Below are 13696 nucleotides of genomic sequence, written 5' to 3' on the forward strand. Positions count from 1 at the left end.
TATTGTGAGTGCCGTATCCTGAAAGAAAAGAGAAAAAATTGTCACAATACTGCTCCTTTATTCTTGCAGGCAACTGTTTGGCAGAAAAGGATTGCTTTGATTACTCTACACATAGGTACATGTTATCCAGTAAAAGACCTGCCTACCAAAATGAAAAAATCATAGTCCTCGACACACACACGGGGGAATACATACAACAGGAAAAAAAAAAAAATATTGAAAAGTCTTCAAAAGGGGACTCCTGGAAATTGTTGATAGTGATTCTTTTCTCTACAAATATCTTTAAATTTGGAATGTTGAGATACATCTAATACACACTGGAGTAGTAATGATAAAACATTGTACAGTTTGCCTGGTACAGTGCAATGTGTAGCCACATGTTTATCAATGTATTGCCATCTTACAACTTTGAAACGAAATGATTTTCTTCATTTCTTATCTTATTCTTTTTTTTTCCATTGCAGATACAATGTTTGATAATGTACATGTACATGTACATGTACACATACACGTACATGCTGTGTGTTTGTTACCATTTTTTGTAACTCATCTTTTTATGATAATGTCCTAGTGATACTTCCTTCATGTGAAGGCATTCTGTTGGTTGTGAAGAGGGAAGGACATTGAGCTGAAATGTATTGTATTTTAGGCAAACTTACAACAGTGTACAAAAAGCTGTACGTGTACACGCTGTATAAATGGACACGTGATACATACACTTGTATGCCATCGTGCACACTGATGTGCATGTTCAATACATTGTGCGCTCTTAATTCATACATACAAATTAGCATTCTTATAGGCCTGTTCATTGGATTAAACATGTACTGCACTTGCAAATTATAAATGACTAGCATATTGCGAGTCATTGTGTTACATAGTGGTGCACTCAGTTTTTCTACCCCGTTACTGTGACACATAATCTCAATGGAATATATTTTGGCCAAAAAGATGTTTTCTAATAAAAAAAAGTAACTTTTGTTTCCTGTTGTTATTGACAATCACTGAACATGAACTGGAGCAAGTGTATGCTGTTATCATACTGTACGATGTTGATATCTTCCTTGCCTTAAAGATCAATACTGTAAATTTACAGGTTATGTTGTGATTTCGCCATTTAGAGAAAAATTCAAAGTCGTACCGTCCAGTTTTCTCACTCAATCTTTACAGTGTATTGCATGTCCTATCACCAGTGTACACTTGTACCTCATGTTTTTCATTTAATATTGTCTCAGTTTATTTCCCATTCTCATAATTTGTACCCATCCTTTATTCATTTATTTATATATATTTCATTCATTTCCATCATAAAATATATTGTAGATACATGTGAAACATATTATGCTTAAAAAATGATCCATACCAGTATATTCTTAATATGTAAAATTATAGTACAACTCCATACATGTACAAATTTGTACGTCACACAGAATAAGACATGTACCTTGTCAAGCAAAGATACCTAATATTTGCTGAAGGATGTTGAAAACAGAAAATCTTTACAATTATTTCCTCTGGTTTTTCTTTTTTCTCTTTTCTTCATACTTATTTGTTTGTTTGTTTGTTTGTTTTTTTGGTAATCACAATTTTCGTATCATCATTGCATTTATTTTTATCTTCTTCCTTTTTTTTCAGCCTAGTCAGGAAAGTGAAGATGGGAAAGCGGGTGGATAAGACGCAGAAGGACAAGGGACCACCGTCCACTGTGCCAGACAATGAAGATGACGCAAATAAGACGCCAGGTAAGATATTGGTCTTCTGAAGTGTAGTCCCTCCGCATTTTTCAACCTTGATTTTGACCAATCGGAACAAGGGCTGGATGTAATCTGCATAGTAGTCAGATCTAAGGAATGGGGATATGTTTGTGGTTTATAGATAGCAGACTGTACATACAATATATTACTACATGTGGCTCACAAAGACTGAATGGGAAATGGGTGTAACCAAAGTGTACACTAAGTAAGATAGCCCCAGGTTCACGTGTAGGTTGCCACATGAGTGACACATTATCCTACAGTATTTGATATCAAGACTGCGGTTACATTTATGTCGTATCGGCTTGCTGTAAGAGAGTGACATTTCTTCTTTGCATATTTAGAGCCTTACGTGTGCACGGGCAATTTTGAGGCCGACTTCACCGAGCTCTGGAGGCGGGCGGGGCTGCAGCAGGCCGAGATGCCCCCGGTGGTGATCAGGGCCAAGCGGCCGGGCATGCCCCCGCCCCTGGACCCCAAGTCCAAGGGGGACCCCACCCCCGAGGAAACAAAGGAGGATGAGGGGGAGGATGCCAAACCCAAGACATACGTCACCAAGGAGAAGTTCTCCTACTTCAAGCCCAAGATCCAGGTGGAGATGGAGAAAGAAGACAAGCCGGACACAGTCACAGAGGTCTTCATCAGAGGTCAGCTTTAACCTGCGGTCACTGGATTGACCAGACTTTAGTTCTTTAAACATTGAATATTTTGTAGTGCAAAGTTGTTCGCACAATTTGCCTCACCACTGACACATGTATATTGTGTCGTCATATGTTGTAATATTATGTCTGTTGTCCTTTGTGTGTGAGTGTGTGTGTGTGTGTGTGTTGGGGGGGGAATGTAGAGAATGGTTATACAATTTTTGGTTTGTGTTCTTGTGTCGTGAGCTTGTGTTCTCATGAAACTGGATATTCATATTGACTGTTGAAGAATTGTTTTTTGAAAAGCAGAGAAATTTCACAATTTCACGACTTCCTGAAGTTTAGCCCGATTTTGATCAAATTTTCATTGTTATGGTCATAGCATTGTACTCTTTTTTTATCAGACTTATTTTTATCTGGTCCAGAATTCCCCTATGATAGCTTGACAGTCAACTTTGCTGCCTTTATAGATACACCTGTTTTCATTTATTTCAGAAAGAGGAAAGCAGTAAAAAAGACAATAAAAAAAATTGAGTAGAATAAAGGGGAATTTCATCCATGTAGAGCAATGTAGGGACTTGTTCTTGTTTTTTTTTATCTTCTCTGAAACAGTGAGCGTGGTCAGACTCGTCAAAGTTGGAAATCTGAGAAACTGGGTCGCCTTGAATATAATCTAATAAAGTTTAATCTCAACTCAAACTTCAAATCTAATGAGTGTTCTATTGGGACTGTGAACCCTCTTCACAAGTCTAGATTGTAACTATGAAATAAACAGTTTGGCTCACACTTTGCAATATAAACTTTTCTATTCCCACAGTGAGTGAAAAAAAAAACAACGAGGAAAAAATAATAACTAGACAAAATTGCCCCTCTAGCGCCACCAAGTCATAGGGCCTTGTAATTACCCTCGTAAAGGAATGCTACTTTAGTTTCTAGTGACAGGTAGTTGTTATGGACTGCTTGTCTCCAAGTGATAACAATAATCATACTCCACGCCTCTTCCTTTTATCTGTCCTATCTTTGTTCCAAATGGCATTGCCTCCGCTGTAAATGCTACCATGTCAGTCATCTGGGAGGTACTCATTTTCTGTTATGGCGGCATTTTGATTTTTGTTCTTTCTCTGTTGCAGTTGTTGTTGCCTACAATCAATTAACTTCCTTTTTTCGCTCTCTCTTTTCACTCATCTCCTTCCACCCCCCCCCCCCTCTGATCCCGACCACAACCCATTAGGCTGGAAGATCGATGATTTGATGGTGAGCATCTTCAAGCAGTGTTTCCCGGCCATGGAGAAGCTACATACAATCAAGTAAGTGGGGGGCAACCCAGTTTCACACGTTTGGTGAGAAGAGGCGTCTGAATTGTGGCCTTTTTTTTTTTTTCTTTTTTTTTTTATACATACGGTGGGCATTGCAAAAACAGCGATGCCCCACATGCGTGAAAAATCAGGGACATATGGAGAATCAAAACAAATATGCCCTCAAAATATTGACTCAAAACTTTGCGGGAGAAATGTGTCCTATTGCTGCTGACCTTATCGATGAGTGAAAACAATATGTGGTGGGCAGGAGTGTGATAACATTAATGATGTATCGATTACAATGCAATGACTTTTGACATTTTTAAGGGTATCATTGCAGGATGCAATAAAAGGACGACAGTAAAAGGACTTTTTTTGTGTGTGTGCCAAAGTGTTCCTTCATATGACTCAGTTGTACCTTTTGTCCCTGGTTTGGGCGGGATTTGCTGTTTGTTTGTTTGTTTCTTTTGTAGGACTATTCAAGGTATGAAGATGAACATGATACAAATGTAGCGTAATGTGGGACAATGTTGCTTTTTTTTTGTTGCTCTGTCTTTCTTTTTTAATGAGCAGATATTTCACTTTTTGAGTAAACTCTGATTGTTGTTATTGTAAAGGAATGTGTGCATTTGAACAAAATGCACATTGAAATTGAATCGTATGATGGATATTCAGTAGTTGCATTTTAGATTAGTACATTATCCTTCTCTTGAAGTAAAGCCACCTTTACACCATAGTGAAAGTGTACATTCTCTAACTAATTACAGTTGTTGTTATTTCAGATTTTGCACTCTCCTCGTATTTTGATATCAATTCAAGTCTTGAAGCAGAAAAAAAAAACTTTTCAGTTTACAAATAACTTTCTGTTATATCAAATTGTGATGATTGCTCATGATATAATTTCGTATAAACCTTACAGTCATGACGTGATGTGACCTAAAAGATTAGCATTTGTCTCGGGTAACAATAGACTCTATGATTGCTGACAGAAAAAAAAAAAGAGAAAGAGAATACTTATTGTGTGGGAGTATATTTGTTTAAAATGATCATCTGAGCATAAGCTGTTTCGTACATGGAAGATCAAATGTGTCTCAAGGGATGAATTGTTAGCTGTCATAAAATACTTTTGCACAAAGGGTGATCCTTGTCTGTGAATTGAGTGACGTCAGTGATGACGGCATTTGTGCCAACAATTCCTCTCACCTTGTTTTATTCGTAGCAGTGTATTCCGTTGGTTGTTACAAAGTAGAGGGCATTGAACTCAGCACTATTTGATCACAAGTTAAAAACTTCGATGACTTTAGGAACTTTCAATCAACTGTCTTTATTATGTGTGTTGGTTTTGTTTGTAACCTTTTCTTTATTTATTATTATTATTATCATTATTATTATTGTTGTTGTTGTTGTTATTATTTATCTACTTATATATTTACTTATTTGGCATTTTTTATTAGTATTAGTATTACACTTGTAGCTTAATTTTGTATTTGTATTAGTGTTGTTCCGCTCAACCCCCAAAGGCATTGGGAGCAAAATGTACAACTCTACCGTGATTTACATATTGCCACATTTTTTTATTTTTTTTTTTTGCATCTGTGCGTACCCCCTTTGTCACTCACTGTATGTTAGCACCAATAATGTTTCATAAATGAATACCACAATGTAGTTTGGAGCACTCTGTTAATCATTTGCTTCTTGTGTGTAAACACATATTTTTAATATATATTTTGATTTTTGAAAATAAACCCAGCACACATAATCATCATACCTACTGAAAATATGCCTCGCACTTCAGATTTGAAAAATACAGTCTTGAAATAATACCTTGCTTATATATACCTTATGAAATGATACCTAGCAAACAAGATTGAAACAAGTTCTCTTTTACTGTGGAATACAAATTCTTGTGCATGGAGCAGATGAAAACATGCACACATACTGTAAAAGTGGTTATTTTCGCTCAAGTAATTTTTCACGCTCTGCTGGTTGAGATGAATTTCTTGTGTTTTTAATTCCATGGAATCAAGACATTTATGAGTGGAACATATGACATGCAAAAGTATTTAAAGGGGATGGCTAGTACCTGATCAGTGGGAATCAGTGGGAATGCTGGGGGATGATTGTTCCAATCCTTGTGGACTCATTTAAGAGTACATTTGTTGTGTGAAAATTATGTGCTTCAGAATGGTCTCATATTCAGTTCATATGCAGTTTAATGTTTCCAGGTTAGCATGCCTGTACAGCGATCGTTAACGGTTAGCATGCCTGTGCAGTGACGGGGCGATCGTTAACGGGCCGTTAACGATCGCCCCGTCACTGTACAGGCATGCTAACCTGGAAACATTAAACTGCACATTATTTAGATATGAGACCATTCTGAAGCAAATAATTTTCACACAACAACAGATATATAATGTACTCTTAAATGAATCCCACAAGGATTGGAATAATCATCCCCCAGCATTTCCACTGATTAGGTACTAGCCATCCCCTTTAAGTGTTTTTTCTCTTTGCGCTGGTTTCTGGTCGTGCATAATGCACTAAAATTTTATACTTTTACAGTAATGGAAATCATGGACTGCTACAGTGTAAATGAAATCATGGACAGTGGTGGATATCTAAAATAGATTTTGAGCTGTAAAAATTAAGTTACCCTGAATGACAGAAGTAATCAGTGCCATACTATCAGTGCTATACTATTTCCTGTATCCAGCATCATTACAGGAGGTCTTTACTACAAGGAATTTGACTTTATGTGCCATAACCATTTATAATTTTCATGATGTTTCATTTCAAGTTTTCTTGCTCTCACCCCATAATCTGAAACCCTAGGAATTATCCTATCAAAGCTGTGATAGTCATATGTCTCAGCCTTTGCATTCATAAGATATTTCAGTGTTTCACAAGTCACACTAGTTTAATCTTGCCTTGCAGTATATACATAAATAATATGTCCAGAGAGCGATATAAAAGTATGCTGTTTTTGTCTTTCATAGCACTGTTGTTTAATAATGTCTTATGGATACATTTGTGAGTGTCCCTTCCAGTCAGTTATCACATATCTGTACTAATATTCCCCTTCTTTGTTTCCCTGAACAGTTTCTGGAACACGAGTCTAACAGAGAAAACCCTGAAGGAACTGTCGTTGTTCTTGCATCAATGTCCAAACCTTAAGTGAGTAATCAAAAACTTTCTATTCATTAGAGATTGTAGAGTTCAGGCATTTGATATCTTAGGCTAGTTTCATTGCCCTTGAAGCTCTTTCTGCCCGCGCTTTATACTTTTGTGGGGCTTTCATTGAAATTGACTTTGAAATCATTTATTATCAATTTATTGCTTCCTTAGCATTTTTGCCTGAAGTGCTTATGCATTGTACAGATTTCAAATGATAATTTATTTATATGTCTGTTGATTTGGAATGTGTTTCCATGCATTGTTATACAGATACAGTACTGTATTACCTATTTTTAGAGGACTGGTGTAATATAACAATTGATATCTCCAAAGGAGATATACTTTCCCTGAGAATTTATATTTCCCTGAAGTGTGCAGTGCTGACTAGTGAAATAAAATATCATTGCAAGGGGAAATGTAGCTCTCAGTGGACTGTCAAATATTGTATTATTACAATAGACAAGAAGGCAATATTTGTTCTATTGCATGGTCCACTCAAATACACATCAGTTCATTGTAGCTTCATTGCCACAGCTTGCAATGTAACAGTTCCGATCCTTGCTGCATTAATCATGTGATTGCATTATGACCAATCAACGACCAGTATTTATGTAGACCAATGTAGTATATTACAACCCTGTGCATACTGCAGGTGGTACTATCAACCTGTTCCGTACAGGAACCGGGTGTATGCACCAGGTATCAGTACTGTAGGGATTTATCTCACAGGCAGTGGTTTAACAATTTAGTTTTGTCAATTTACTCTACATTCCATTTAAAACTTACAGCTACACATGCATTTTGTTTTGTTGAAAACTACTAGTATTCAAGGTATGAATTTTGGTTGTTGTGGGAGGGGACACCTATGTACAGGATGATCCATATATGAAGGGTCTGAAATAGCATTTTGAGCCCAGTGAACTTTTTGTATATATTCTTGCTGAGATAAGGTATCATCTGTGTAATATACTGTAAAAGTGGATATTTTCGCGTGACTAATTTTTCGCGCTTGGCCGGGCCGGAAGAGTTTCGCGTGTTTTTAATTCCGCGGAATCAAGACATCACGCACAGGCACATATGGCAAGCAAAAATATTCGCGTGCTTTTATTTTCGCGCTAGTTTCTGGTTGCGCGAAATGCGCGAAAATTTGAACACTGCGAAAATTTCCACTTTTACAGTATTGATAAGGGTTGGTCAAAGTTCATTGTACTTTGATAGTAATGCTCACCTTCAAATTGTTGTGGTTGCCATTTGACATGTACCATTGTCAATGAGCTCATGCAGATAATTTGCTGTAATGCACAGTTATGACACTTCAGTGTCTTTTCATTACATGCTGTATTTCTGTATTTTATTCTGTATTTTATTTAGTGACACTTATTTGATTTGATCTTTGTTCGTTTTAATCGGATCCCCCAGTAATAATATGGTCTAAAAAATATTTGTACTTATGTTTCCCCAAATCTGATTTTATCACGGGACCTGCGGCTCTATACAAGCTTGCTTTTACGCAGGCCCCATCATATTTTTTCGCATTATGATCTCAGTTTAACTCGCATGTATACAGACCTTGTGTATACCAAGACAAACTTTTGAACATTCCGGTGAAGTTCTATTTTGAATTATGTTCTGTATAAATTTCGCATCAATTTACTTTATATTGTGATATATGTGAGAAAATATGAAAATAAATTGAAATGAAATGAAATGAAAAAATGCTGTAAAAGTTGATATTTTCGCGCGACTAATTTTTCGCGATCGGCGGGGTAAGAAGAGTTTCGCGTGTTTTTAATTACGCGGAATGAAGACATCAACTACTGGAACATATGGCGAGCAAAAATATTCGCGTGCTTTTATTTGTGCGCTAGTTTCGAGTTGCACGAAATGTGCGAAAATTTCAACACCGCGAAAATTTCCACTTCTACAGTACATTGTATGCGATGTGTCCTGAAGTTGTGTGCCCAAAGTCCATCACATGCTCCTTCCATCAGTTTCATTCAGTTAACATTGGGAAATGTTCACCCTTGAGTGGACATTCCTTGAATATTCCTCCCATATGGAAGAACATTGCAAATGCTCTGTTATCATCTGACCATGGCTGTGTAATTGCTGACTGGTATTTGGCAAACCTATATCATTGAGTGTGAGATACAATGTAGGTACTGTAACATCAACAGTGGCACGTTCAAAGTCAGTTATGTCCATTTGCATCTGTTTCCACTGAAGAACAAAAATCCTGCATCTGTAGCCAGTTATGATGACTGTGCTGTTCATTAGAATCATGTCATATGATGACCTTTAAATAGTTTAGAACTACATATGTCGTCAGATTTTTTTTTTTCCAGGAGGAAGAGGGGTTTGATGGAAACAATCCTTTATTTCTGTCAATGTTTACAATATGTAAAATCAAAAAAGGAAATGAAGTGTTTTATATTAACACATTTCTTATAACATAGAGATGACGTACAAGTCATCAAAACAAAAGTGGTTACAAACAAGTCATCCAAAGACAAAACAAAAACAAAAACAGAAAGGAGAGTGTGGCTATTGAATTGGAGTTAAAGGAAAAGGTGTCACTGTAAAAGCCTCAAGGGTTTGCAGTGATGGCATCACTTAATTAGAAAGAGTTGATTTACTCAGGAATTGATAGAACAAATTGCAGTGCTAGAATGGTTAATCACAGGTGTGAGACCTAAAGTGTGAAATAAACTGCAATCTAATATTTTGCAAGGAGAAGTATTAAAGATTGTTTTTTAAACATCCAATTTTAAGTGTGAATGTTTAAATGCTAGGTAGGAGTGAATTCAATAATGATGGGACCAAGTTGGTGAAATGAATTGGAATGGATGTTTGTTTCCATTTTCCAATGGTGGAATTTGGTTGATTGTTGGGTCCTGTAACTATAGTCCGACCCGGGAGTCTGGCCCTTTCCTATCCAGGCATGTTGGGACTGGCACCAGACCGTATTTTTTAAAGTGATATGGCCGAATGTAGGACAAACAGTGCTTTTATATGAATACAGGTATGTACCTGTAGCTACTGTACCAAGCCAGTGGTACAAATACACTGTATATAGCTGAGTAGTTAGAGTACACTGCAACAGCAATGTACTCTATAGTAGCCTACTATTGAAAAAAAAAATAGTCTTATTTTTTAGGAAATTTAAACGTTTTGATGTAAAATTCATAGATGTGTGTATCATTTTTTTCTGTAGAAAATATCATGGTAACTCTCAGCAAATCATATGAGTTTTGTAGGAGTTTTAAATGAGTTGAAATCACTTCTTTTTTTTCATCTTCACTGCTCAAACAAGTTCGGATAATAGAAGGGTGCAGATACATTGTAAGAGATGGCTGGATAATTGTGGTTGGACTATATTTACATTGTGTCCAAACAAAACATCTCAGTACGTAAGATAAGGGGGAAGGCTTTTTGTGAAATACATTACCTGTGCACTGACATAATGAACCTACAGGTTGTACAGTGTACTTGCAAGACATTGCAGTCGTGAACATTCAGTGTGTGAATGTAATGAAAACAGTTGGCACAAGTACGGAGACGAGTGCTTTCTTCTGGAGTAGGAGTGCTCTTGACACTTTAAAGGGGTGTATGGCACAGTATAATATGGGGTATCATTTTAATATTCATTAATGTTTTGATAAAAGGCACGTTACGAGACAATATAAACTTCAAATTCCAACAATCCGGAATATATTATATATCAAATCTCATTTTTTGTGACAAATGAAGGGAGGTTGTACCGATTTTGACAATAATGAAAACAGAAGCTCTGGCTCCAAGAAGTTTCTATGGGATTAGAAATCGTCGCCTGGGAAATATTGTGATGTTTATACGCGTAATCTCACATGAACAACATAGCGGATCATTGCATCTGCACCAGTGGATGCTTTAGATACAAAGAAGATTGTGAGGGGAAAAAAATGAGAGAGAAATTGTTTGATATTAGACTTCTGTCTATTATGATTATCAAGAATTGTTCTCGCCAACTGAACATTAAAATGTCACTGCTGATGATGAACCCATCCATTTCCTTGGTGTCTTTTTTTTTTTTTTTTCAATTCTGTTCAGACATGATAACAATTTGCACTTGAGTATAAAGAAATAAATGTGGAACTATACAGTGTAATGCAGTAGGGCCTATACTGTACACTAGAAATGCAGGTGATCATATTTCTTAGAATGACCTTTTCAAAATCATAGTAATAATCTTTTTTTTTTTTTTTAATAGTTTCACACATTTTGTTTTGATTTTTTTTTTGTCTATCTAGCATTGAAACACTGTTTCCATGTCTTATATTAATTCTGTTGCCAGTCTCATACAGTAGATACATTGGTATAGTATCCAACTTGCATGCTATAAATCGTAAATCAATTCTGTATTGTCCTCCATCCACAGTCAATAATCAATTACGCTCTTAGCTCCGGTTGTGACTGAATTCAAAATGAAATCATGAATGCATTTTTTTTGGGTAAACTATCAATTGTAGCTAATCACTCATATGCCAGCCTTTTAATAGAATAACAATTACACGTAGAGTACTTTCATGTGCATACTTTGCCGGAAGTACAAAATATTGTATGTGTGGTTTACATCATTGACATGTTTTTACAGCACGTTATAAGACATCATGTTGGCTCTTGGTCTGCCCAGAAGGCCTCAAGGGATGTCTATCTCTGAAGTTGCATTCACATGCAGTTGCCAAACTTGAAGTTTAGGTTGAAAACTTAGCTCCACTCGTGAATTCACAGCTCGGGTTCACATGTGCACCTACACGAAACTTTAAGTTACAAGTTACAGTACGAGCGAATCCTACTCAATGATTACTTGCAAGTGCTGAGTCTTTGCTACATGTAAATGACCGTGCAATGCCCATACAAAATAGCGCAGCTGGAGGTTGACCTGGATGTGGACGAGAAGCGAGGTTCACACTAACTTACAAGCTCGTTGATTGTTGTGTCCACACGGAGCGAAACTATAATTGGGACCCCCCATGGCTTGTGGAGAAAGCGTAAACCCTAAGATGTCTTGTGGTTCTAATCATCGACTAAACTTTAACATTGCTAACTTTCGAGTGCATCCACATGGTGCTAAACTAAAAGGTAATCATTGAGAGTTAAGTTTTCAACCTAAACTTTAAGTTTAGGAACAGCGGGTGAACCTAAATTCAGATATGAAGCTCTCTTTCAGCACATATGCCAACATGTACAATGTACGTACTATGTTCTTCTTTTTTTTTTTCTTTTTTTTTTTTTTACAGTTGGCAAACCTGATATTGTAGTAAATATTATTGCATAATCATGATATAGGCCTTGAGTCTCAATGTGTTTTTTATGAACATATTTTGTTTTTAAAAAAAAATCCAGTAATTTCTCACCACTCTATGCAGGTTTGGATGATTATTGAAACAAAACAAAACAAGACAAAACACACACACACCTGCATCAAACAACATAATCATAACATGTTCAAAAACAGACAAGAAACAAAAATGAACTCAGGTATTAATAATACTTCTTAAAAGTGCATTTGATGCAGCATAATGTGTATGCAAGTAGGGTTTAGTGGTGATTGGTTGAAAAAAAAAAAACCAGTACATTCTCAGGAGAGATTATAGCACTATATGTATGATGTACATAGATCAACACAGGAAGATTTGCTGAATAGTTGAAACATATCATACAAATCTATATATATATCAAAAAACTGAAAGCCACTGCTTATTTATTCATTGGATATGATGTTGAAAAGGCACACCGATCTAGGGTCTTAAGCCCATTTTAACAGACCTTACTGTGACAATGCTGCGACAACAACCGGAGAACAAAATTCCTCTAACTTTGATTCCAATTAAACTGCAGGAGAGAGCGAGGGGTACCATTTTTAAAACAGACACACACCGAAAACCTTTAATACCCAGGTAGGATTCCACAAAGGGGGCATGTCCACTGATGTGACTACCCCGCCCACAGGCCAGTGCCATGTGTCTGTAAACAAAACGTTGTTCAGTGCCCGAAAATGCAGTTTAAAAGATGACCAGGGACAATCATTAATTACACAGGGTCTAAATGCTGCACTGCTTTCTTTGCGATGCCCCCCCCCCCCCACCCCCATAATTTCAAAGAGAAAGGGGAAAGCACAGAGATCATTTGTGTCCATTTTAAAAAAAAAAAACTGATTTTGGCTTTCTTTGATTTCTAACCATGATGAGGTGTGCATGAATGCAACAAGGTGTGTTCTTGGCAGCATCAGTGCTTTCATGAAAAAAAAAAGATGGTAGATAAAATTAAATGTGTTTATGCCAAGTTTTAGGATAATCTGACAATTCCTTCCTACTGGTTGCCATGGAGTCTTAAATCACAGTTTCATTCCATACACAGCAAGATTGGAGTGGGTGTATTTCAGCAGAAAGCGCTAATGGATTTTCTATCACTCATTTCAATTGGTTAACAGTGGACTTGGATATTAAGTTAAATGCATTGTAATATCACTTCAAAGCTGAGAATTTCTGATTTCTGTAATCTATATCTATCTATTTTTTTTGGGGGGGGGGGTAGTGATATAAGACAAAATATGATGTGTATTTCTTTTAGTGTAAATGCAGAAAATTTCATCTAAAGAGAAATATCAGTATGTAGCTCAAATCCTCACAGTGCTGTTACATATAGCTGTACAGTAGAGGTGTATACGCGGTCTATAGTATCAAATTTGTAAAAGTGAGATGTTCAGTAGGTAGTTGTCGTCGATCGTTGGATGCAATCTATGCTGATGAATGGCCCAGCCGTTATAATTAGCTGCTGGGACCTCCTG

General features: G+C 36.6%; 1 protein-coding gene across 1 annotated transcript in view; it reads left to right on the forward strand.

Moving 5' to 3' along the window:
• LOC140238243 (leucine-rich repeat-containing protein 71-like) overlaps nucleotides 1–13696 on the forward strand; it is a 118054-nt gene that overhangs the window by 37848 nt on the left and 66510 nt on the right. Inside the window, exons 2-5 of the mRNA XM_072318179.1 lie at nucleotides 1636–1742; nucleotides 2099–2401; nucleotides 3627–3702; nucleotides 6793–6867. Coding sequence (XP_072174280.1) covers nucleotides 1636–1742; nucleotides 2099–2401; nucleotides 3627–3702; nucleotides 6793–6867 — 561 coding nt within the window. The remainder of the gene's footprint in view (nucleotides 1–1635; nucleotides 1743–2098; nucleotides 2402–3626; nucleotides 3703–6792; nucleotides 6868–13696) is intronic.

Source organism: Diadema setosum, chromosome 14 (genome assembly GCF_964275005.1).
Source record: "Diadema setosum chromosome 14, eeDiaSeto1, whole genome shotgun sequence".
Taxonomy (NCBI): domain Eukaryota; kingdom Metazoa; phylum Echinodermata; class Echinoidea; order Diadematoida; family Diadematidae; genus Diadema; species Diadema setosum.